At 42.9% G+C, this 23,928-nt stretch overlaps 1 protein-coding gene across 6 annotated transcripts in view; it reads right to left on the reverse strand.

Moving 5' to 3' along the window:
- Positions 1-23,707, reverse strand: part of LOC145358978 (ORM1-like protein 3) — a 46,337-nt gene extending 22,630 nt beyond the window's left edge. Inside the window, exon 1 of one of the 6 annotated variants that reach the window (XM_080213333.1) lies at positions 23,620-23,707. Coding sequence is in view for 3 of the 6 variants with exons in the window: in XM_080213330.1 (XP_080069456.1) it covers positions 4,028-4,111 (84 nt within the window). In the remaining 3 variants the exon portion in view is untranslated. Of the gene's footprint in view, positions 1-2,863; positions 3,055-4,027; positions 4,146-4,254; positions 4,540-14,560; positions 14,619-22,442; positions 22,651-23,619 lie in introns of those variants that run through there. The other 5 variants (XM_080213336.1, XM_080213335.1, XM_080213332.1 and 2 more) reach the window with 5 other exon arrangements.
- Positions 23,708-23,928: the final 221 nt, after the last annotated feature.

Below are 23,928 nucleotides of genomic sequence, written 5' to 3' on the forward strand. Positions count from 1 at the left end.
AATTATGCATTTAAATCGTGCAGATCCCCAAAAACAATATGGAGATGCCAGCGTAGGACTGGGGTGGGCACAGTAAGGAATCTCACAACACCAGGTTAAAGTCCAACAGGTTTATATGGAATCACAAGCTTTTGGAGCACTGCTCCTGCATCAGGTGCGTCTCTCACCTGATGAAGGAGCTGCGCTCCGAAAGCTCATGATTCCAAATCAATCTTTTGGACTTTAACCTGGTGTTGTGAGACCTCTTATTGTGCACAAATATAATGCAGAGATGCCCAAATTATGACTGGTTACGCCATGTAGAGATATCCGGTCTCATAAATCCCCAATGATTTCCTGGCCTCCAGCATCAACAAATCCCAATTACAACAATTAGGAAGCTCTTGTGCAAACAAAGTGTAAAACACTTCATAACACTAACTGAAAATATCCTAGAATTCCAATTAATTATGTTAACACCGTAGCTCAAACTGATAGCACTTTCACCTCTGAGCCATGAAATTCAACTCCTCACTCCAGGGTTTCAACATAAAAATCAAGGCTGACACGCCAGTACTGTGCCAGTGGAGCACTGCACTGTCAGAGATGCCATATTTCAAGTGAGATGTTAAACTGAGACCAAGGCCGATCTGTCTGCTCAGGTCAATGCAAAACATTCCATGACCTTATTCCAAAGAAGAGCAGAGGAATTCTCCCCAGTGTCCTGGTCAATACTTATTCTTCAATCTATAATCAACAAAAAAAAAAGACGGTGTGGTTGTTATAACATTGTTGTTTGTGGGAGTCAGCACTTCTTACATTACAACAGTGACTTGATTAGCTGTAAAGCACTGAGACATCCAGCAGTTCTGAAAAGTGGTGTACAATAATCTGGGGCAACATGGTGGCATAGTGGTTAGCACAGCTACCTCTCAGCACCAGGGATCTGGGTTTGATTCCCAGCTCAGGTCACTATCTGTGTAGAGTCTGCACACTCTCCCCATGCCTGCGTGGGTGTCCTCTGGGTGGTCTGGCTTCCTCCTACAGTCTGAAAGACATGCTGGTTAAGTGCTGTGCTAAATTGATCCTCAGTGTACCCAAACAGGCACCACAGTGTGGTGACTAGGGGATTTTCTGCAGTAACTTCATGGTAGTGTTAATTTGTAGTAATAGTTTGTAAGCCGACTTCTGACACTAATAAATAAACTTGTGACTTAATTGGTTGTAAAGCACTTTTAGACATCCAGTGGTCCTAAAAAGCACTATACAAATGAAAGTCTTCACTTACTTCAAATGATCTGGTTATTCAATTTTCTAAGCACTAAATTCCCTCTATGATGTTTTATTTGCATTCTTTAATTAAAAGAATGGGATAATTCCAATTTTTTTCAGTGCAAAAAAAACTTTAAAATATCAGAAAGCTGCAGGAGTAACTCTCAGCTAACACTGTTCGCCAGCATGCTCTTCACAAGATAACAGCAAGTACGCAACAGGGGAGGGAAGCCTCCCTTTATGGCTTTCAATCTCACCGCAGCTGCCTGGTCTCCCTCTCAGTATCTTATATCAATGCAAAGATCACCAGCTCTTCACAAAAGAAAAGTTGAGCCTGTAGCCTTGTGATCATTCAGATTTAATGGCTGACCTATATGCAAAGCATATTTAATTGTATCGTGATACTTAAATGATGCCTCAATTGTTTTTACGGACTTATCAATGCAGAGTTTCTAACACTTTACAAACACTTTCTCAATATTTTTATCATGTATTTTATAGGAAGACTGTTTTGATAAGTTAGATTTGCACTTTATTACACCATGCATCATAGCAGCATCAAGGGCAAATTAGGCCACCTATCCATTGGACTCTGACAGTCTCGCCGTGTGACTGGTTGCTAAGAGGCACACAAAAATGGCCCAGCTCATATATCCTCTTATGTTTAATTTCTTACAGGGAAAGCATCTGGTGTCTGCTTGGTGCCTTCCAGATAATTGAGATCAATGTTAGAATGGTGGCTAAATGTTTAGATCACGTTAAGGGTAAGAGTTTCGAAAATCTGAAAACACAAAAGGGAAATCTTCGAGGTACAAAGACATGAAACATTAAATGTCTTTTTTTCAAATGTTGGCAATCTTGCAGAACTCTCAGCATTCTCCAAAAAGCACATGTCCCGAAGCAACTTATTTTGTTGTTTAGTGGTTGAAGAAGAGAGTCTGAAGCAAGGTCTTCCCTTCTCTGTAACACTGGAAAATGAAATCGTGAGCAAGTCCAATCCGTTCAATATATGATGCTTGACCAAAAGGTCAAAACCCCCATCTAAAGTAATCCAAAATTTCCAAGTGCAGCAAGTCACAAAAAACAATTTCCTCCAGTTATTTCTGTCATAAGCATGCTATAAAGTATCACCTATGTCTAATTATAACTTACAAGTGCAACTATTTCCTTTGGCTAGGAATGGCATGAAAATTTGCCATTAATCTATGTTCCCTCACCTGAAAACCATTAAAGTTAATGAAGCCCACATACATCCATTATTTTGCACTGGATTCACCATTGAGGCTGAAAATATGTTGTCCAATCTTACTTATTTAAAAAATCTCTGAAAGAAATTTAGTTTACAGTCTATCTTCATATTTTAGATTCGAGTCCAAAATCAGCCATGCCTATATCCTTTCAACCCACTGACATCTTTGAACCCGACAGTGGTTTTGCTGCCCACTTAAATTCAATGACTGAATGTTATACTCAGAGGTTACAAACAAGGAGGATGAGGGAACGAAAAATAAAACTTTCCACATTCAGCCACTCTGGTGGTTGGATGCAAATTAAGTCCCTGCCAAAAAAGCCCAGACACTTTTTGGTAAATCACAATCTAGCCAGATCTCACCTGCTGTACGATTTCAATTTTCCACATCCAATGCTGTGTTGGCCTTGGACTAGTTTCAAGTATTTAGAACTGGACTATGTACATGACACAGGGATCTTGCAGCCAGCAAACTTTTATCACGCTGACCTGGGCTGAGTTCAAACAAGCAGCAACCATTCTAATTCTCTGCCATAAGGCAGCTTTAGAAAAAGCTACAGATAAAAAGCACAAGGTTTCCGTGGAAGCCTAGTACCGTGTACAGGGAGGGACAAGTATCACATGTTTGCATGCAAACAAAAAAACTTCAAAATTACATCATTGGCTGGAAAGCATATTTGAGATAACCTGTTATCACGAAAGGAACAGAGGCTTTTTTTTTATATTCTGAACATACAAGCTGTGACATGCCCCATATACTCATGGCTTCAAAGTCAACCTCAGATAGGTTCACTGGATTAGAACTCTAGTCTACAATATATTCAGTGCAAGTGCAGAAATTTAGACCAAAAATAGTCATGGTCCATGATAATAACAGCTACAGAATGCTCTTATAAGCTAGGAATGTCTTCAAGATTTTAGTTCTCAAAGAACTGCATTCCTTATTTAGAAGTAAATTTTGCCAAATTAAAACAAATCACCATCTACAAAATGATTTGCAAAACTTACAAGTGAAACTGCATTTCATTCCAATAACAGCCACCATTTTAAGATCCAGTTTCACAGACAACAGTAGTGTCAGATTTCATTCTTAAAAAAACTAGAATACAACTCAGTGCTTTCTCTTCCGAAATCTGTATTTCACAACCTGTAATACCGAGAATTGTGTCCGATACATGAATAAAAAAGATGGCAAGAGCAACTCAGCTACTGTTCGAGTCCAAAACTGCTTACAGAGTTAAATAATCTCAAAGAACTTTTAAATAATCCTCATGTTAAATATTACGCATCCAGCACAAACTTGAAAACTAAGCCACAAATGTGGAAAATAAACCAAAAAGATACAACCGGTGGATACTTCACCCTATAAAACAAACTGTCTGGTTGGCTCCGGAAATGGATTAATACCAGACCTACACAACGCTAAGTAGCGGGCAGACATTTCTTACACAGGAATCATTCTTCTGAAACTCTCAGGAATCTGCTCTATTGTAAAAGTTCACAGTCGACTCCCATGCCAGCCATTACCTTGGATACTCTGTGAAAAGAGTTGCTGCTTTGTAAGCAGCTCTTGGTTTCCAAATCCAAAATTCCTAAAGACAATGTGCCCATACAACCGTAAGAGGGAAAAGGGGAGACACAGCAGTGCTGCGCAGCAGCAACCTGAGATTGGAACTGCTGAGAACATACAAGCTTTCAGAATGGAGCAGGTTGCTTTAGAAATCAGCATTGATCTTACACCAAAAAAAACTCACCCCTAGCATTGAATTCTAATGCACAAAATCGTTATGCTGAATTGTCTCCTGATGCAGTAACAACTGAATGAGTTTATAATCTGAGATTAACCGTCACACTCTCAGCTCTTCCAGTTGTTTCCTTGAATGCACTAAGTACAGGATTGACTATCATGATCTATCCCAGTATCCAAATCAGATACGAAAGACCAGCGACATTAAAAAAAAATTAGAATATAAAGAGAGAAGGAAAGCAATTTTTGTTTTCCCAGTACACTGGGCAACAAGGCTCACTGAAGTATCATCGCTATGGCAGGCACATGGCGACGTGCCAGTGTTAACTCACGTCACCCACTGATGCTTTCTGAGGATAAACTGGATTAGTTATCTGGTCTGGATCCCTTTAGGAAACAGCCTTAGCCAAGGTCTGAGACCACATAATCTGCACAGAAGTGGCAACAGGCCTCGCCATTGCAGTGAGAGAGGAGAAAATGAGGAGGGAGAGATGAAGTTTTTACACAAAGAAAACTGTAGCATCATTATAAATAAACATGTCAGAAAAATCCTTCACACATCAATAATTTTTTGCAACAGTATTTTTTAAAGTGTTACGTGCAACAGAATTTCTGCTTTTTTAAAAAAAAATTCAGAATGAAGAAAAAGCAGGAACGATAGAAGGGAAAGTCCATCAACAGCCATACTATTCCACTGAAGCCGACAGAGTCACATTAGAACTGAGAAAATGTTTTCCCCAAACTTCCAGTATCCCTTGCAACAAAGGCCATGTGCAGTTTTGGGCGCCGCACCTGCGCAAAGATATTTTGGCCCTGGAGGGAGTGCAGAGGAGGTTTACTAGGCTGATACCGGAGTTGAGGGGGTTGAGCTATGAGGAGAGGCTGAATAAACTGGGCTTGTACTCGTTAGAGTTTAGAAGAATGAGGGGAGATCTCATTGAGACGTATAAGATGATGAATGGGATGGATAGGATAGAGGTGGAAAGACTCTTCCCACTCAAAAAAGACAGTAGGACTAGGGGACACAGCCTCAAGATAAAAGGGGGGCGGTTTAGAACGGAGTTGAGGAGGAACTTCTTCACTCAAAGGGTGGTGAATCTCTGGAATTCTCTGCCCGTTGAAGTGGTGGAGGCTGCCTCGCTAAATATTTTTAAGACGCGGGTTGATGGGTTTTTGATAAGAGAGGGGATTAAAGGTTATGGGGAGAGGGCGGGAAAGTGGAACTGAGCAGCGACAGATCAGCCATGATCTTATTGAATGGCGGGGCAGGCTCGAAGGGCTAGATGGCCTACTCCTGCTCCTATTTCTTATGTTCTTATGTTATAAATGCCTCATCGGCATCTACAGAAAGGATCAGGCTACACTCCTCTGACACAATTAAAGACAATGGGAAATCAGGGGACACTCTCCACTGGCTAGTCATACCTCATACAAAACTCATCAGCTGTGGTTGAAGGCGGCCAACCAGTTCAGTCTCGGGACACCACTGCAGGAGTTCCTCAGCATAGTGTTCTAGGCCCAACCATCTTCAGCTACTTCATCAATGACCTTCTCCATCACAAGGTAGAGATGGGGATTTTTTTTTGATGCACGCATGGTGTATAATTCCATTCGCAACTCACCAGATACAGAAGCAATGAATATCCACATACAGCAAGGTCTGTCCAATACTCAGGCTTGGATTAAATGGCAAGTAAGATTTAAAGCAAAGTTCATTTACTAGTCACAAGTAGGTTTATATTAATACTGCAATGAAATTTGTGCAACACAAGCACCAGGCTATGACTGACTATGTCCAACAGGGAAGTGTCTGATCACGTCCTCTTGACATTCAATATCCTTACAATCATCAAAATGCAGGGGGTCTCCACCGACCAGGAACTTAAAATGGACAAGCCATCTAAGTACTCTGGCTGCAAGACCAAGTAAGAAGTCTCACGACACCAGGTTAAAGTCCAACAGGTTTATTTGTAGCAAACACCACTAGCTTTCGGAACTGGCTGTTCCTTTGTCAGATGGGTGGGAATTCTTCGTCAGGTGGGCGAGAACTCCCACTCTCCAAACTGCACTGCACAACCAAAGTTTGACTTAATTCCTTAAAGCCATAAAATTATTTAACTTCTTACTCCTCAAGAATACAATGTTTACAACCTTTTGCCCTGTTAAGCAACACCCTTACATAAAGTTCAACACACGTGCACTGCTTTAAGGTGGGGATCAAGATAGCAAATGAGGCTGCATGACGCCTCCCTGATCAAAACATATCGTGCAAGGGAGAAATTGAGTTACATTTGGATTACTTCAAAGGGTTGCAGGATACATGGCAAAACAACCAGCACCTATCAGTGTTTTGTATGTAGAAAAACGTCAACATATTTCACTAAGACTAATTAGAAAAAATGCACTTTTTATTAAGTGCCCACTTTATTAGTTTTCATAAACGTCAGCAAAATTTTTAAACAAGTTTTATATAAAGTTTATTTCTTAGTGTCACATTAACTGACATTAACATTGCAATGAAGTTACTGTCCCTTAGTCTCAACACTCTGGCACCTGTTTCGGTAGACTGAGGGAAAATTTAGCATGGCCAATGCACCTAACCAGCAGTTTTTAAGACTGTGGGAGGGAACCGGACCAACGGGAGGAAAGCCAAGCAGACATAGGGACGACGCATGGCAGGATGGTGGAATTTGAATTCAATAATAAAAAAAAACGTGAATTAAGAACCTACTGATGATCACGAAACCATTGTTGATTTTCGGAAAAACCCATCTGGTTCACTAATGCCCTTTCAGGAAGGAAATCTGCTGTCTTTACCTGGTCTGGCCTACATGTGATTGACTCTCAACTGCCCCTTGGGCAACTAGTGACTGGCCAGCCAGTGATGGACATGACACATAAATGAATGAAAGAGAAGCCCTCTTAGTTGGATCGTTGATTTAATAGTGAATATTTTGTGCGTCAGCAGCAAAATGTTAACTGTGCCCTTGGCCCAAGAGTCATTACCTTTAGCATGGGATTTAATTGTGTGAAAGAAGTCCGCAATGATTCATACAGTTTTCTCAAACATCCTTAATGTATGCAGCTGAACTATGAAAACTTCAATTAGGATCATTAAAGAACTCCTGCCAGCGTCATGCTTCTCCTAGGCCAGGAAATATGATGAAGGGAGTCTGCAAGATGTCTCACCATATGATTTTCCCCTCTGAGAATAACAGAGTGGTCACAATGCGGAATCCATTGTCAGCACTCCGCACAAGCAACTCAGCTGGTCACATTCCCTTACACTTTTTCCACAGCCCTGCAAATTTTTTCTATTCAGCTGACTATTCAATTTCCTTCCGAATGCCACAATTAGGGGCGACACGGTGGCATAGTGGCTAGCTAGCACTGCTACCTCATAGTCCAGGCTTGGGTCACTGTCTGTGCTAAGTCTACACATTTTCCCCAGGTTTTCTCCGGGTACCCCAGTTTTCCTCCCACAGTGCTAAAAAAAACGTGATTAGGTGCATGGGCCATGATAAATTCTCCCTCAGGTGCACTCGAATGTACAGAGTGTTGTGACCAGGGGATTTTCACAGTAACTTCATTGCAATGTTAATGTAAGCCTACTTGAGACTTAATAAATAAACTCTCTTCCACCTTCTTCCGTCATGAAAAAGATACAAAAATTGGAGGTCATGTACCAACCCGAATCAAGAACAGCTTCTTCCCTGCTGCCATCAGACTTTTGAATGGGCCTATCGCACATTAAGTTGATCTTTGTCTACACCTTAGCTGTGACTGTAACACTACATTCTGCACTCTCTCCTTTCCTGCTCTATGAATGGTATACTTTGTATAGCGTGCAAGAAACAATACTTTTCACTGCATACTAATGCATGTGACAATAAACCAAATCAAATTATCCATGTACAGCACCTTGTCGTGGTTTTTGTTCGAATCGGATTTAAAAGGGTAATTGATACATAATCCTTTAATAACTAAACAATGGTCAAAAAATGAAGCTTCTTAGAATATAACGGAATTCTGAAACTAGCTTGCTAACTGTCTATTAAGTTGATTCATCAAATGTGAATTTGTATATTTCAGTAGCAAAGGGAAGCAAAGTAAAGGATTTTGCAACAACTAGAACATTCTGCTCTAGGAAACTGTATCCGTTTTCTTGACCCACTGAAGAAGTTCGGTTAGTTGGTATTTTATGCTCAAATGCATCCTGACACTTCATATAGCTAGTAAGAGGAAAGAATGAATTCCTGAAGCTGATAGCTAAACAAGAAACATCTAAACTTTCAACCTTTTGCTTTTTAAAGCTCTTCTTGCTACCACTGATCCCGCTCCCCCCACCTTTTAAAAAAATGACTTCTTGCAGCCGAATGATTTGTTGGCACTATTCATCCCCTGCTGCTTTGCCCTCCTATCCATTCTTCCTTTCAGATGGCAGGCAAGATATTTAATTACACCGAGTATGAAGTCCGGCCCAATGGGTGGAATCCTCCACATCAATTCCAAGTGTCGAATTTACATGAAAACTGCAGTAATTCACGCTGGTTTTTTTTTCAGTGGGAATTCAGGAGAAGAATCTCCCACATTGTGTGCACTGCAGAGGCCATCAGCGCGAATATCATTAGATTCCAAGGGGCAGGGCTATTCCCCACCGGTGAGGCTGAAATCAGCATGCTGAGTGGGCCACTGCACGTGCATCTGTCAGCACTGAGATTGGTGAATGCACCGTGGCCCTGCACTGATGGCCTCTTGATTACTGGCCAGTTCGTTTGCTGCCCACCTTACCGATCATCCCTGGGCTGAGCCCCAACTGTGCACCCTCCCCATCCCTGGACTCCCCCAATCTCAGCAACCCCCATTACCAATTCTGCCACCCCTAGTTACCTCACTTGCAGTGCCAACCCAATCGCTGACCCCCTCGTCTCCAGCTGCCCCAATCACAGCCCTGCCTCATTCCCCCACTGATCCCTATGCAGAGTGGCAATGGGACCTCCCCACCAATCGGACCCTAGGCCCTGCCCCCATATGCCCTGCCCTCTTGGAGCTGCCCCATACCCGATGGGCAGTGTCAAGGTGCCCTTGGACAGCTGCACTTTATCCCAAAGTCCCAGGCCCGCTAATCTCATTTAAATGAGATTAAAATAACCACGTTTATAGTCTTTCTGCCTCCCCACCAAATTCCAGCGTGGAGCAGATGCCACCACAAAGCCAGCGCTGGGAGATGCTATTGTGGCACAAACCCCGCGAATCAGCCAACGCAACAATCTCCTGCCCCGCCGTGCTAAAGGTTTGGGGAGCAGGATGGGAACATCGTGGTCAATGCGCCTGAACCAAATCTACATAGATACACAGAGGTCAACAGATAGTGTTTAGGAGCATCAGCTGTGTGTGGCCTTTCCCTAGCTACCCAAGGGGCCAAGAAATGGGTGAGAGAGATTCCCAGTCGCAGCAGACTGGGAATGGAAACTGGGACCAAGCTACATCTCACACAGACACAAACCAACCCCCACAATGCCTTGTCAAACAACACTCTTCTTTTCCTGTTCCCACCAAAGGAACAATGAAATAACCAGACTGCTTACAGCAAAATATAAACAAATGCTCAAAATACTCATCAGAGCATGCAGCATTTGTGGAGAGTTAGCTTGTGTTAGGACCTTTCATAAGAACTTGAAGTTAGCCATGTAACAAATTTTAAGCTGGTACAGAGGCAGCGAGTGGGGTAGTGGAAGGGTTAGAGGTAGGGCAAGGAGGGGAAGATATGTTTGGCACACAAACGTAAGAGGATGTTTCAACACACTTTGCTGGGTGCGCTTTCTATTGTGGCTCTGAACATAGACATGACTGAACATGCCAGAATCCCAAATATACTGGCTGCTATTTTTACATTATTTTCAAAATAAATAAAAACCAGGAATGCACAGCATGACGACAGGTGATCTATTATAACAGTCTGAAAGATAAAAGCACTTGCTATTTTCACACGGATCATTAGTTTTCGTTATGCAAAGCTGTGGTAGTCAGGCCACAAATCATATTAAGAGGGTGAATATTTGCATGGTGCCATCCAAAATCATTTGCCCTTGTGATAGTTTGAACTTCTAATACCCGAGCAGATCAAGATAGTTGCTAGTGAGAAGCCAGAGCAAACCGCAACAGGGACCCGGGTTCGATTCCTGGCTTGGGTCACTGTGTCGAATTTGCATGTTCTCCCCGTGTCTGCGTAGGTTTCCTCCAACAGTCTAAGACGTGTGCTGGTTAGCTGCATTGACCTGAACAGGTGCCAGAGTGTGGTGACTGGGGTATTTTCACAGTAACATCATTGCAGTGTTAATATATGCCTTACTTGTGACTAATAAATAAACTTTAAAAATGAAACAAAAGTAAATTTCATATTTTCCTAGAGAGTAAAGACCCGAACAATTTGGAGGTTAACACAGGAAGAGAGCTTCCAACTGGTGGATTTAATGTATGGCCATTTTCCACCTCTAGTAACAACCAAGGCATCAGAAAAGATAACGGAGGCAAAATTTTGGCATGTCATGTTTAAGCTCTTCCACGTTCTATGCCAGAATCAGGATGTGGGTTTGGTTTGCAGTTCCACAGAATAATACTACTTCAACAAAATATAGATCTTCCAAAAAAAGGAAGGAAAACATTGAAATAAAAATTAGCATGCCATTTACTAGTGGTTAGACTAAGATATATAATTCAGGGTTTTAGATTTTGGTGATGGGATGCAGAGAGAGAAAATAATGAAATAATAAATCTATTTAGAAAAAAACAAGATGCTACAACAACTGACCTGTTTGCGAATCTCAGGATGGCAATAACCAGTCACATCATTAAAAGTGTGATTGAATCAGCTGGAAAGTACATAGTAGGGGTGGTGATGGCATAAATGGTATTGTCGCTGGACTAGTGATCCTGAAACCCAGGGTAATGTTCTGGGGACCCGGGTTCAAATCCCACCACAGCAGGAGTGAAATCTGAATTCAATTAAAAATAAAATCTAGAATCAAAAAGTCTAACGATGACCATGAAACTAACTAATATCGTTTAGGGAAGGAAGTCTGCCATCTTTACCGGATCTGGCTTACATGTGCCTCCAGAGCCACATCAATGTGGTTGACTCAAATGCCCAATCAGCAATGCTCTCATTCCACGAATAAAGAAAAGGAACTTAATTGAGCTTTTCTGTAAGGTTGTGTGTGAGAGATAGAGTAGGAAAAGAGGTATCTGGCAATGGTCATCAATTCCAGCAATTCTCCTCGGAGATTACCCTTCAGCAGCTGAAGAAAATGCCCCTTCTCGGGTGATTCTGTTGACTGATTTTCTGACCAGCCTAGTCTCAGCTATCTAGACTCCAACCATAGTTCCTGTCACGTCAGAGAAACCTGAGGCATTGCCATTGGTTCTTATTCCAGATCTAGATTCAGGTCCTGATCTAAATCCAGATCAAAATCGGCATCCAGAAAGGATTCTAAGACACGGTCACAATCAAGATCATGCAGCCATTCAAGACCCAGGTCTATATCGAAATCCAGGTCACCGAGTGACCACAAATCTGATAGTCACCAGGAAGACTGAAGCAATGGATGGTCATCGACTTGCAGCTCCCATTTGTGCTTTCTCTTTTTTTGTTTTTTGGGGGTCTTGTAGTTGTTAAGAGAAAGTGGGTACTGTTTTACGAGTACAGGAAAAGTTAGTGTGCAAGACTAATTTGTTGATGGTGCTTGAAGGATTCGTACCATGATTTTAAAATGGAATGATGCAGTAACTACAACTGACCGGTTAATAAGATTCAAAGTGTCATTAACATAAATGTTAGTCATTGGTTCATTGAAAGTCAAATTGTTCACTTTGATTTTAGGCAAATTCAGAAAAGTATATTTGATCCATGGATATGTTGTTGTTAGTGGGGTTTTTTTTATATACAGTGTCCTCTATGCTGATTGTCCAAAACTATACTAAATTGTTTTCCCAGTTTGATATTCTGATGGATTAATAAAGCTGCTGGCAGAAATCAAAAAAGAGAGACTTGAGTTGTCCAGTTGGGAACAAAAGCACTTAAGAGGTGCTTTTTTGGGTTGTCACAAGATATATATGATTTGGAGGCTAACAGCAATTGAAAGGGAATAGCTTGGATTTTACTCATGTACAAGATTGTGGAATCTCATAAGAATCAGAAGAAAGCAACCTACGTTGACTTTTAACAAAGTTGATGAAAGCAGTTTATTTATTTGTCAACAGCCAGGCTTACATTAACACTGCACTGAAGTTACTGTGAAATTCCCCTAGTCGCCACAATCCAGCGCCTGTTCGGATCAATGTGCCTAACCAGTACGTTTTTTAGTCTGTGGGAGGAAATCCATGCATATACAGGGAGAATGTGCAAACTCCACACAGATAGAAGCCCAAACTGGGAACTGAACCTGGGTCCCTGGCACTGGTGAGGCAGCAGTGCTAGCCACTTTGCACTGTGCCGCCCCATGGTGAGGTTAAAATCTGCCACTCAAGGCAGCTCCCCAGTTATGTTGGAAACCATAAAAAACATGGCAAATCTTGGATCCTCTTTAAAATTTACTGCAGCTTCAACTTCTGTGGCACAATAGATGGGAAACTTGCTGGCATCTTCATTGAGAGAGGCACAGCTTTGCATTATCACCCACCCTATTTGAAATCTTCACTGATGTAATGGATGATACAGGAGGGGCAGCCCCCAAGAGGCCTTGACAGTACCTTCAGCAGAAGACACTGTGGGGTTGGCAGACTCCCCTGTTCATCTAGTGAGGTCAGTTCACCATCGTGAACAGACAAGCCACCAAGATTTGACAATGGGTGTCCATGAGGGCAATATTATCTTTTTGCACAGTTCAGAAAAGTTATTGACTAGAAGATACCAGGGACATTATCACAGCATATGTGGCTCTGGTGGATGCCAATGTTAGCTTGAAATACAAGCTTTGCTCTTTCTTCAAAGAAGTTGGGCTCATGTAGTGAATACGCAATGGCACAGTGGTTAGCACTGCTACTTCACAGGGACCCGAGTTCAATTCCTGGCTTGCGTCACTGTCTGTGTGGAGTTTGCACATTCTCCCGTGTCTGCGTGGGTTTCCTCCGGGTGCTCCAGTTTCCTCCCACATTCTGAAAGACATACTAATTAGGTGCATTGACCTGAGAAGACTCTGACCGGATTGTGGTGACTAGGAGAATTTCACGATAACTTCATTACATAAGAACATAACATAAGAAATAGGAGCAGGAGTAGGCCAACTAGCCCTTCGAGCCTGCCCCACCATTCAATAAGATCATGGCTGATCTGTCTTGGCTCAGCTCCACATTCCCGCCCTCTCCCCATAACCCTTAATCCCCTCGCTTATCAAAAACCCATCAACCCGCGTCTTAAAAATATTTAGCGAGGTAGCCTCCACCACTTCAACGGGCAGAGAATTCCAGAGATTCACCACCCTTTGAGTGAAGAAGTTCCTCCTCAACTCCGTTCTAAACCGCACCCCCCCCGCCTTTATCTTGAGGCTGTGCCCCCTAGTCCTACTATCCTTTCTGAGCGGGAAGAGTCTCTCCACCTCTATCCTATCCATCCCATTCATCACCTTATACATCTCAATGAGATCTCCCCTCATTCTTCTAAACTCTAACGAGTACAAGCCTAATTTATTCAGCCTCTCCTCATAGCTCAACCCCCTCAACTCCGGCATCAGCCTAGTAAACCTCCTCTGCACTCCCTCCAAGGCCAAAATATCCAAAATAAGAGATTGGTGGATAGGTTTATGGACGAAAAGGGATTGGTTTAGATTAGTGGGTCAATGTTTTTTTTTAAAAATAAGACTGGTCGGCGCAACATTGTGGGCCGAAGGGCCTGTTCCGCGCTGTAATGTTCTATGTTCTATCCTTACAGTGTTAATGTAAGCCTTACTTGTGACTAATAAACTTTACTCATGCAGTGGAATTTAGCTCAGTTCCAGACAATCTTACAAGCTAGTGGGTACAGCAATTCTTGTAAAAGCAGCAATTCACTACATGGTAAGCTACAGCTAGTTCAATTCCAGCAGTACAACTTTCTTGCTAGCTACTTTTGCTGAATTTAATTAGGACAACTTTTACTGGCAAAGATGTACTTTATATTCAGAAAATGCAATCATGTGAATTTCTCTGCAGGATTCATTGGAGACTTTTATGCAAAGTGCTGAGTTTCCACAAATGCCAGCCATCCAAACAACCAAACAAAATAGCCTGCTGACATGGGCTGTTTCAGTTCACAAGTGGAAAATGGAAGAACAGCTTACCTTATTCAGTTGCACAGAATGCCAGTTGTGACTTTGAGAAGACCCTATGTTTCACTACTATGGCAACGGCAAAAAAACCTGATTGGAGAAATTCAAATATGGAGTTTTGGATCATGTACCAATCGAGCTTCTTCCCTGCTGCCATCAGGCTTTTGAACAGATCTACCACATATTAAACTGATCTTACTCTACACCTTAGCTATGACTGTAACACTCTGCACCTCTCTCCTCTCCTTCTCCCCTATGTACTCTGAACGGTATGTTTTGTCTGCATAGTGCACAAGAAACAACACTTTTCATTGTATCCCAGTACACGTGGCGATGATAAATCAAATTAATTTGGGAGGACAGCTATTTGAAACGTGAGGGGCACAAGATATGGAGAATTTACAATGATGGCATTGTCACAGGGGCTTTGAGGAGAAAGATGATGGCTGAAGGAGGAGGGAGATAGGACTGTATCCGAGAATGATAAGTCATCGCATCAAGAGATAACATATCAGTACTTGTTCTGTTAATTACAATATGTGGCAATCCAACTTGATTCTAGAAGACTGAAGGACATCCTGCAATTCTGTAATAAGGTCAATGAAAGTTTAGATTTTTGGTGACAAAATCTCATTTACTTCATGGAGTCACTGACCACATCAAAAACTCTATGCTGCTTTTGTAATGTAGCACAGTATTTCAAATTGCAGAGTCCATTCTTTTTTGTCAGTACATCCAAGTGTTTAAACAGCAATTGAGTGGAAACAAGGAAACAAGTGGAAAACATTAGTTTGCAGTGCAACTGGTTTCATTCACAAGCACTACACATTCAATTTCAAACATTCGGCATGAATGAAGCTTTTTTGAAACCTCAAACATTAAATCAGAAGATTGCTGCTGTAGTGCACAATCTGGCATTTGTTGCAAACTAGTAAATTCCTGTTTCTTCTTCCATTAATCTAGGGATTTGGGTCACAACACCATTAGCACAGTGGTTAGCACTGGTGCCTCAGAGCACCAGGGACCTAGGTTCGATTCCCAGTTTGGCTCGCTGTCTGTATGGAGTTTGCATGTTCTCCCCATGCTGGTGTAGGTTTCCTCCGGGTGCTCCAGCTTCCTCCCACATTCTGAAAGATGTGCTAGTTAGCTGCATTGACCTGAACAGGTGCCTGAGTGTGGCAAGTAAGGGAATTTCACAGCAACTTCATTGCAGTGTTAACGTAAGCCTGATTTGTGACTAATAAATAATACACAATTGTTAAGAAGCATTGTTCTCATTAAACTCTATCAACCATCTTTTCTCTATCTTGAATTCATACACTGGAACTAATAATTATTTCCAGTTGGTGGAATTTAAGCTCAACTCAAAGCTAATCTCATTGATGGTGATTAAACTTTCAGTGATTGTCAGAAAAGTCCATCTGGTTCACTAGTGTCTGTCGGGGAAGGAAATCTGTTGGTCCTTACCTGGTCTGGCCTACGTGATTCCAGGTCCGCAGCAACATGCTCTCTGAAATAGCCCAGCAAGTCATTCTGTTCAACAGCAAGTAAGGATCAGCATCAAATGCTGGCCTCGCCAATAAATCCACATCATTTAAAGCATAAAGAGTTCCACCTGAGGACTTGATGGTGAAGGAAAGTGCATTTATAACATGGTCAAACAGTTTGAAGATCGACTTGTCAATCCTTCCAACACATGTCAATGGCAGCTGGTAAGAGAAGAGATTCCTGGCCAGCCAAGTGGAAGGAGAATTGGTGCCTCTACCAGCACTATTCACAGCTCCAGACTACAAACTTGCGTAGAAAAGTGCATGTTGAACTGCCGTACCTCGGCTGGAGCTGGGCAAGAAACCATTAGCTTAGGTTAGAAGGGACAAGGAGTTTCAGCACTCAAATCAGAAGTGCTTAGTTGAATGAGACACAGACTCAGGTCAGGAAAAGTCTCAGGGTTAACTGTCTCATTCTCACCAAAATCTGCCCTCAATTGGTGATAGTCCGACAGTCCTTCAGTTGAGGAGAGAGAAAAATGCTCAGCCATGGTTCCCAGCTTGGACAACTCTGAGCCACTAGCTGCAAATATCTGCATGGTCATCTGGTGACAGCATGATTCTTTTTCTTTATTCATTCACAGGATATGGGTGTTATTGGGCAGGTAACCACTTATTACCCATCCCTAGTTGCCCTTGAGTAAATGATGGTGAGCTGCCTTCTTGAATTGCCGCAGTCCATGTGGTGTAGGTATAACCACAGTGCTGTTAGGAAGGGCGTTTCAGGATTTTGACCCAATGATAGTGAAAATCCAGCAATAGTTAAGATGGTGAGAGACTTGGGAAGGAACTTGCTGATGATGGTGTTCCCGTGCCTCTGCTGGCATGGCTCTTCGAAGTGGCAGAGGTCGCCATTTTGGAAGGTGCTGTCGAAGGAGCCTTTATGAATTGCTGCAATGCATCTCGTAAATGGCACAAATTGCATAAATTCTGTATAAAAAGTAAAGGGGGTTGCGGGGGGCAAAAAACGGAGATTCAAGGTGATAGGTGGGGTGTCAACTAAATGGGCTGGTGTTGAGCTTCTTGACTGCCATTGGAGTTACACTCATCCAGATAAGTAGAGAATATTCATCGCATTCCTGACTCATGCCTTGTAGATGGTGGACAGGCTTTGAGGAGTCAGAAATCCCAGCCTCTGACCTGCTCGTGACCAATATATTTGTATCGTGCAGTTTGGTTTGTGATCAAAAATAGTGGGGCATTTAGCGACGGTAATGCCATTGAATGTCAAAGGGGGATGGGTAAAATTTTCACTGGTTGAAGATGATAACTGTCTGGAATATGCGTGGCATTTATGTTGTTATCTACCATTTATTGGCTCAAGTACGAATATTGCCCAGGTCTTGTTGCATATGGACAAGGACTGCTTCAGTATCCGAAATGTTGCAAGTAGTACAATCATCAGCATGCATCCCCAGTTTGGACTTATAATGAAAGGTAGGTCACTGATTAAGCAATTAAGATGATTGGACCTATGACACTACGCGGAGGAACTCCTGCAGCGACAAGCTGGAACTGAAATGACTGCAGAGCTCAGGCTTTCCTCATGCTCGGTGCCACGATGCATCCTCAATTTCCACCTTCATCCTCACAAACGAAGGATGGTCACTTGGAAAACGCAGAAGGAAAACTGATTCCAGTGAAACTGGCCCAGTAAGGATTCTACATGCTCAATAAAAGCAGCTGAGAAAGGAATAAAATTGGTGATCATTTGAACAATGCCTTAGTTCCTAACCGAATTGCTGTACTCACACAGAATCAGAGATAGAATTTCTGAAGTGAGGAACATGATGAATACGTCCTCACTGTGCTAACTAAAATCAGGACACAGAAAAAGGAACTGTGAAGCATCCAGCTGACACCACTCGTGAGGAGGATACTATAGCTGAAGTCGCAAAGGCACCTTAGGCTGAACAGATTTTAATGACTCTACTTATTACTCAGGAATGCTGATGCTGATTCATGTGTCATATTATGCAATTTATTCTGTATCCATGAGCTCCAACTTATAACATTAAACTGCAAACTGCAGATAGTCAAAGTATCTGGGTAAGGTAAACAAAAAAGTGTATAACTGTGCTCATTCTATTACAAGGTAATTTATTCCTTGTAGGGGGTGTCATGCTGGCACAGTGCTGCCTCACAGCACCAGGGACCTGGGTGCTATCCAAGCTTGGGTCACTGTCTGTGTGAAGTTTTGCACGTTCTCCCATGTCTGAGTGGGTTTCCTCTGGGTGCTCCGGTTTCCTCCCGCAATTCGAAAGATGCGCCGGTTAGGTGCATTGGCCAGGCTAAATTCTCCGAACAGGCACCGAGTGTGATGTCTAGGGGATTTTCACAGGAACTTCATTGCAGTGTTAACTTAAGCTTTACTTATGACTAATAAATAAACTTCAGCATTGTCACTTTCTCTCATTAGGACCTCAAATAAGAGTAACCCAAGGTAAACAGACGACCGAGAGCCTCAAGCAAGTGTCTTCCTAAACAACAATGAAACAATGCACAACAGCTGCCAAACATGCTGCAGCAGCGACCTTCGATGCTAGCCACTGCAATGAAGATGACAAGAAATTGCAGAACACACTGAAATAGCATCCCCCACTAATAACTCTCAGTACCAGACTAAGGAATAAATGAATGATTAAAATTGACCCGAAGGACAAAGCCTTTAGTGCATCAACAACTGTGAATTCTCTGGCAGCGATGGACAGTCTTCTCTTACTGCTGTTTACAAATCGATAAATGAGCTGGGAGAATTTGAGAATCACCAATGTGAAGGAGTGCACGTGACTCCTATCATTATGGGGCTTCATGTTGGTACAAAAGCCCTCAAAATGAGTTCAGCAACCAGAGGAGCATTCAAAGACGAAGACTCAGAGGCGAGTCACCAGGGTCAGATGCAGCACAGTCATGCATCACGGAGTCCCGGCACTGTCAATACATTCAGACTATTGCAAACTATTCCCCTCCCCCCAGCCAGCCTTTGTGTCGGTACTTTATCTGATTCAAAGTAAATGGAAGCATATCGCTGGGAGTGAACGAGACATTCTGACCAGATTAATAGGAAAATGTGCTGTGTGTGCAATCTTATTATCATTGAGGAAAGTGCTCACACAAGCACAATCTGGTCTCGAGGGAGGGAGGGGGGGAAATAAACTTCTGCTGGCATATTTGTTGAAAACGTTCCCAGGATCTCAGAACTGTGGAACTCTTTACTGCCTTCAAACTCTCCTTCACAAAGTGCAGAGGTTTTGAAAGTCCGAGTGTGTATCAATTTACGTCATGAGCTTTCCTATTCATTTCAACCTTGTCTCGGACTACACTCCTTCTTCATAGCATGCACGGAAACAAGAAACTCTTGAGTCGTCACACTGACCTGCTTAAAAAAAATACAAACAACCCAAAAAATGAAACACACAGCTAAAAAAAAGACCAAAGTAGAAAAGATAAACAACGCTGAATTTCCTTGGTGCATGGATTGACACTGAAATATGGGCAAACAGAAGTTCACTAAGAACTATCACCAGTAAAACTCCATGTTAATTGAATTTTGGTGCCTGTTTTTTTTTTCACATTACACCCAGCTCATTTCCAATGACAGTCCATTACGATGTGTGCAGCCAATAGGGTATACTTATGGACCATAACCATATTGATTGGACATGGGCCCAATGCCAATTTAGGCCAGGTGAAACAGCAACAAAAAGAGACTTCATACTTGGCAGAAGAAAAATAGAAAAAACAAGGATCTGAACAGCAAACGGGGCCCACAAGATCTCGCCTCCTCTTCTCCCATTACCCTGTTTGCCTCCTTTGCCTGCCCTAAGGAAATGGAATGTTCTTTCATGCAGACTAAATAAATGAAGCTTTCTACTCTCTCCTTCCCTGGCCCCAAACCACAGCAGCCAGAACGCTCAGCAAAATCCCATCCTTCTCCAGGCAGCTTATGGCCCTGACCCTAAACAACCTTGATTTTATAAATCAAGACCACAAGAAGCTACATGGGGATCGTGAACGAAGCCCAGTCCATCACGCAAACTAGCCTCCCATCCATTGACTGCCTACACTTCCTACTGCCTCAGAAAAGCAGCCAGCATAATCAAGGACGCCAAGCACTCTGGACTTTCTCTCTTCCACCTTCTTCCGTGCTGCTTTCGGACTTTGGAACGGACCTACCTCGCACTAAGACGATCTTTCTCTACACCCCAGCTATGACTGTAACACAATATACTGCATGCACTCCTTTCTTTCTCTATGCTCTGTCTGCATCGTGCGCAAGAAACAGTACTTTTCACCGTATCCTAATATGTGCGGCAATAATAAATCAAATGACCAACCTCAAGGTTGGAGACAGCAAAAAGGAGAGTGTATTTTAAGTACTTAAGAAATTAATCTGCAAAAGGGAAGAGAAACACAGGCAGATATTTCAGAGTAGAATGGACTGACAAACAAGGATGAGCAAGACTCCAACAGAAAAGTTGGAAATAAGACACAGCTCATCAAGAATTATTTTTAACATATCCTACGCAGGAGTGCAAGATAGATACGTGAAGAAGCTGCCAGAGATAGGAACAGCATTTGATATTTGCACAGATTTCACTACGTGTTACTGAATGATGAGTGGAAACTGAGAAAAGCAACGGCCAGTTTCTCGAGAGCAAATTTAAAAATAGAAGAGATGTGAGAGTGCCACTTGAAGTCAAGGGAGATAATTATATCAATGTCAATAGATAACAGACTAAGTAAAATATAGTTCTATGGCTGCCAGTAGCTGACTGACATTTTCCACAAGTCATTCTTTATTACTGAGCCGAGACAGTCTGTGTCAATAGACAATTCTATCATTTAGACATCATAGTCAAGCTTAAGCCTGCCCTGACCCAACATCCATATAGACAAATTTTCTGGCAGGTTAAATTCAGAGGCTTTGCAGCGATTGACGCACTACAATCTCTCAGGTACAGGACAACCTGTTATAGATCTCATTCCTGATCGCCAACCCATGCTATGGTCCTTGATGCAAAACAAAATTGTCTAGCTTAGCCACGATGTTTTTTATTATCAACTCTACTGTCAACTCAAAAACAGAAACTGCTGTAACGTCTTAGCAGGTCTGACATCTGTTGAGAGATAGATAAGAGCCAACGTTGAATCTGGATGACTCTTTGTCAGAGTTATGACGAAGGGTCATTCAGACTCAAAACACTGGCTCTATTCTCTCTCTGCAGATGCGATCAGACCTGCTGAGATTTTCCAAAATTTTTGGTTTTTGTTTCAGATTCCAACACCTGCAGTATTTTGTCTTTATCTTGCTGTCACAGCACAATCTGGTTGCAACGTGAAACAGCACCAGTGGAAACCTACCCCCTTGAATCAGCATCTTCAGCAGAGCAGCCATGGCAAGGAAAAAATTACATATTCTCAGTTCTCTAACCAAAATATTTAGGAGAAACAATCTGTGATTGAGGTTCTCTCTCAACCTTAAGATGTCACAACAGCATTCTAAATTGCGAGCTTACTCAACCGAACACTACTGATTCAGTCATTAGCGCAGTTCAGAAACCCTACAACACACCAAAAGTCACCACAATATCCCAACCAAACAAGGACCGTCACCCAAGATAGAAACCTCAAAACCCCAAGTGCAAGGCATGCAAAGCCAATCTCTGAGCTGTCATCAACCTCTGTTCAGAGTCTGTGTGCCTGCTTGAAAATATTCTCTTCCTGATTGTTTAAAAAGAAGCAACACAAGGGCGATAGAAATATACAGCAAGGGACAGCACAGTGCTTAGCACTGCTGCCTCACAATGCCAGGGACCGGGTTCAATTCCCAGCTTGGGTCACTGTCTGTGCAGAGTTTGCATGTTCTCTCCGTGTCAGCTTGGGTTTCCTCTGGGTGCTCCGGTTTCCTCCCACAATCTGAAAGACGTGCTGGTTAGGTGCATCCACCGGAGCAAGCACCAGAGTGTGGCGACTAGGAGAATTTTCACAGTAACTTCATTGCAGTGTTAATGTAAGCCTCACTTGTGAGTAATAAATAAGCTTTTTAATAGTGACCTGGAACATGTTGTCTGAAAAGGTGATGGAAGCAGATTCAACAACAGCTTTCAAAAGCAAAAAGACTGCAACATTACAGGGAAAGAACAGAAAGAGGGACTAATCAGAGTTTGCACATTCTCCCTGTGTCTGCGTGCGTTTCCTCCAGGTGCCCCAGTTTCCCCCCACAGTGCTAAATTCTCCTTCAGTGTACCCAAACAGGCACTGGAGTGCGGCGACAAGGAGATTTTCACAATAACTTTGTTGCAGTATGAATGTAAGCCTATTTGTTACTAGTAAATAAACTTTACCTTAGATTGGATAGTTCTTTCAATCAGCTGGAACACACAGGATGGTCCAAATGGCCTCTTTCAGTGCTGTACCAGTGGATGATTCTATAATAAGTCTGTCTCTTCGTGTCTACAGTATTTCTCAACAATTCAGACTGCTGACATGAACCATCTCCCTTTCAGGAGGATTCAGTGGTCTTCTCAATGTCACATCCAGACAAAGGCTTAACTACCTAATACTTGGCAATCGTAGGCACAATTTCATTTTCATTCACTCAATTGAGAAGCTAATGCTTTTAGTTCTGGTTGGAAGCAAGACAGTATTTTGGGATGCAACCAAAATTCACCACTTATCTGCAATCCAATTCCTGAATTAGAAATTTCAGCTGCAACAAGCAGTGACTAACCTGAATGAGGGCCATGAGATAAACAACTTGCAATGTCCTCTCGTAATTTTTTTTTTTCAAAAGAAAACCAATAAATGGCCATCAATATTACCAAACATGATGCGAGGTACAAACTATATATAATCTCATGGTTTTTCCAGTAAGACTATCTATCCCTCACATTGTTAATTCACTTTCTACAAAGCTGGCAATACTTTTTGACATTTTTTTAAAAAAAACAGAAAATAACGAAGCTAATCAGACCATCCTCTATATTCCTCCTCGGTCTGATAAGCTCCTTCTCACCATTCCTACACCAGAGACCTCACTAAACTGGGATCACTATTTAAAGCACTAGGTTTGCACGGACCCAGCTCCAAACTACCCACACTACTGCCTCTTGACCATTCAACTATCTCCATTCCCCCTTCCTGGCCTCCATTCCTCCTAAACCCATTCCCTACCCAACACTCCCACCCCAGCCCTGACTACCTTATCCCCCATTGTCACTCCCCCTTCGCCACCATCCCACTCTTCCTTCCCCAGAATCCCACTCTCCCATCTTCTCAACCCCTCCCCCAAATCACCCCTTTACCCTCACTCCCTGCCCAATTCCTCCCCAAATCACCCATGCACACCACTGTCCTCCGCAGGCCCTCCACAATCGCTCCCTGTCACCAGCTCCCCCCACCTCCTCCCCTAAATACCCCCTCCCCCCAATCCCCCTCCCCCCTTTCCCCAAATCCCCCTCCACTCAATCCACCCTCCCTCAATCCTCGAACGGGCGGCGGGCAGCTCCCTCCGTCTCTTACCTGGAGAGGGGCTGCAATTGTCTTTAACACGGGAAACCCAGAGGCCCTTAGCTTCTCTCCGCCACTTGTTCAACTTCACTCCCTCTGCCAGCCCCGCCCCCACCTCTCTGTGACGTCAGCGCGCCATGACGCCATCTCAGAAGGCAGTCAGCCAGCACACACTGCCCTCCGCTGGTGGGAGGTCAGCCAGCTCTCCTTCGCCCCGCCCCGGCCCCCGCCCCGGCCCCCGCCCCCGCCCCGTGGGGGCCGGCTAGCCGGCTCGCACTGCCCTCAGGTTGGTGGAGGTCAGCCAGCTCACACTGCCCTCAG

The sequence above is a fragment of the Carcharhinus amblyrhynchos genome, chromosome 27 (assembly GCF_965287045.1).
Source record: "Carcharhinus amblyrhynchos chromosome 27, sCarAmb.v2.hapA, whole genome shotgun sequence".
NCBI classification, from domain to species: Eukaryota; Metazoa; Chordata; class Chondrichthyes; order Carcharhiniformes; family Carcharhinidae; genus Carcharhinus; species Carcharhinus amblyrhynchos.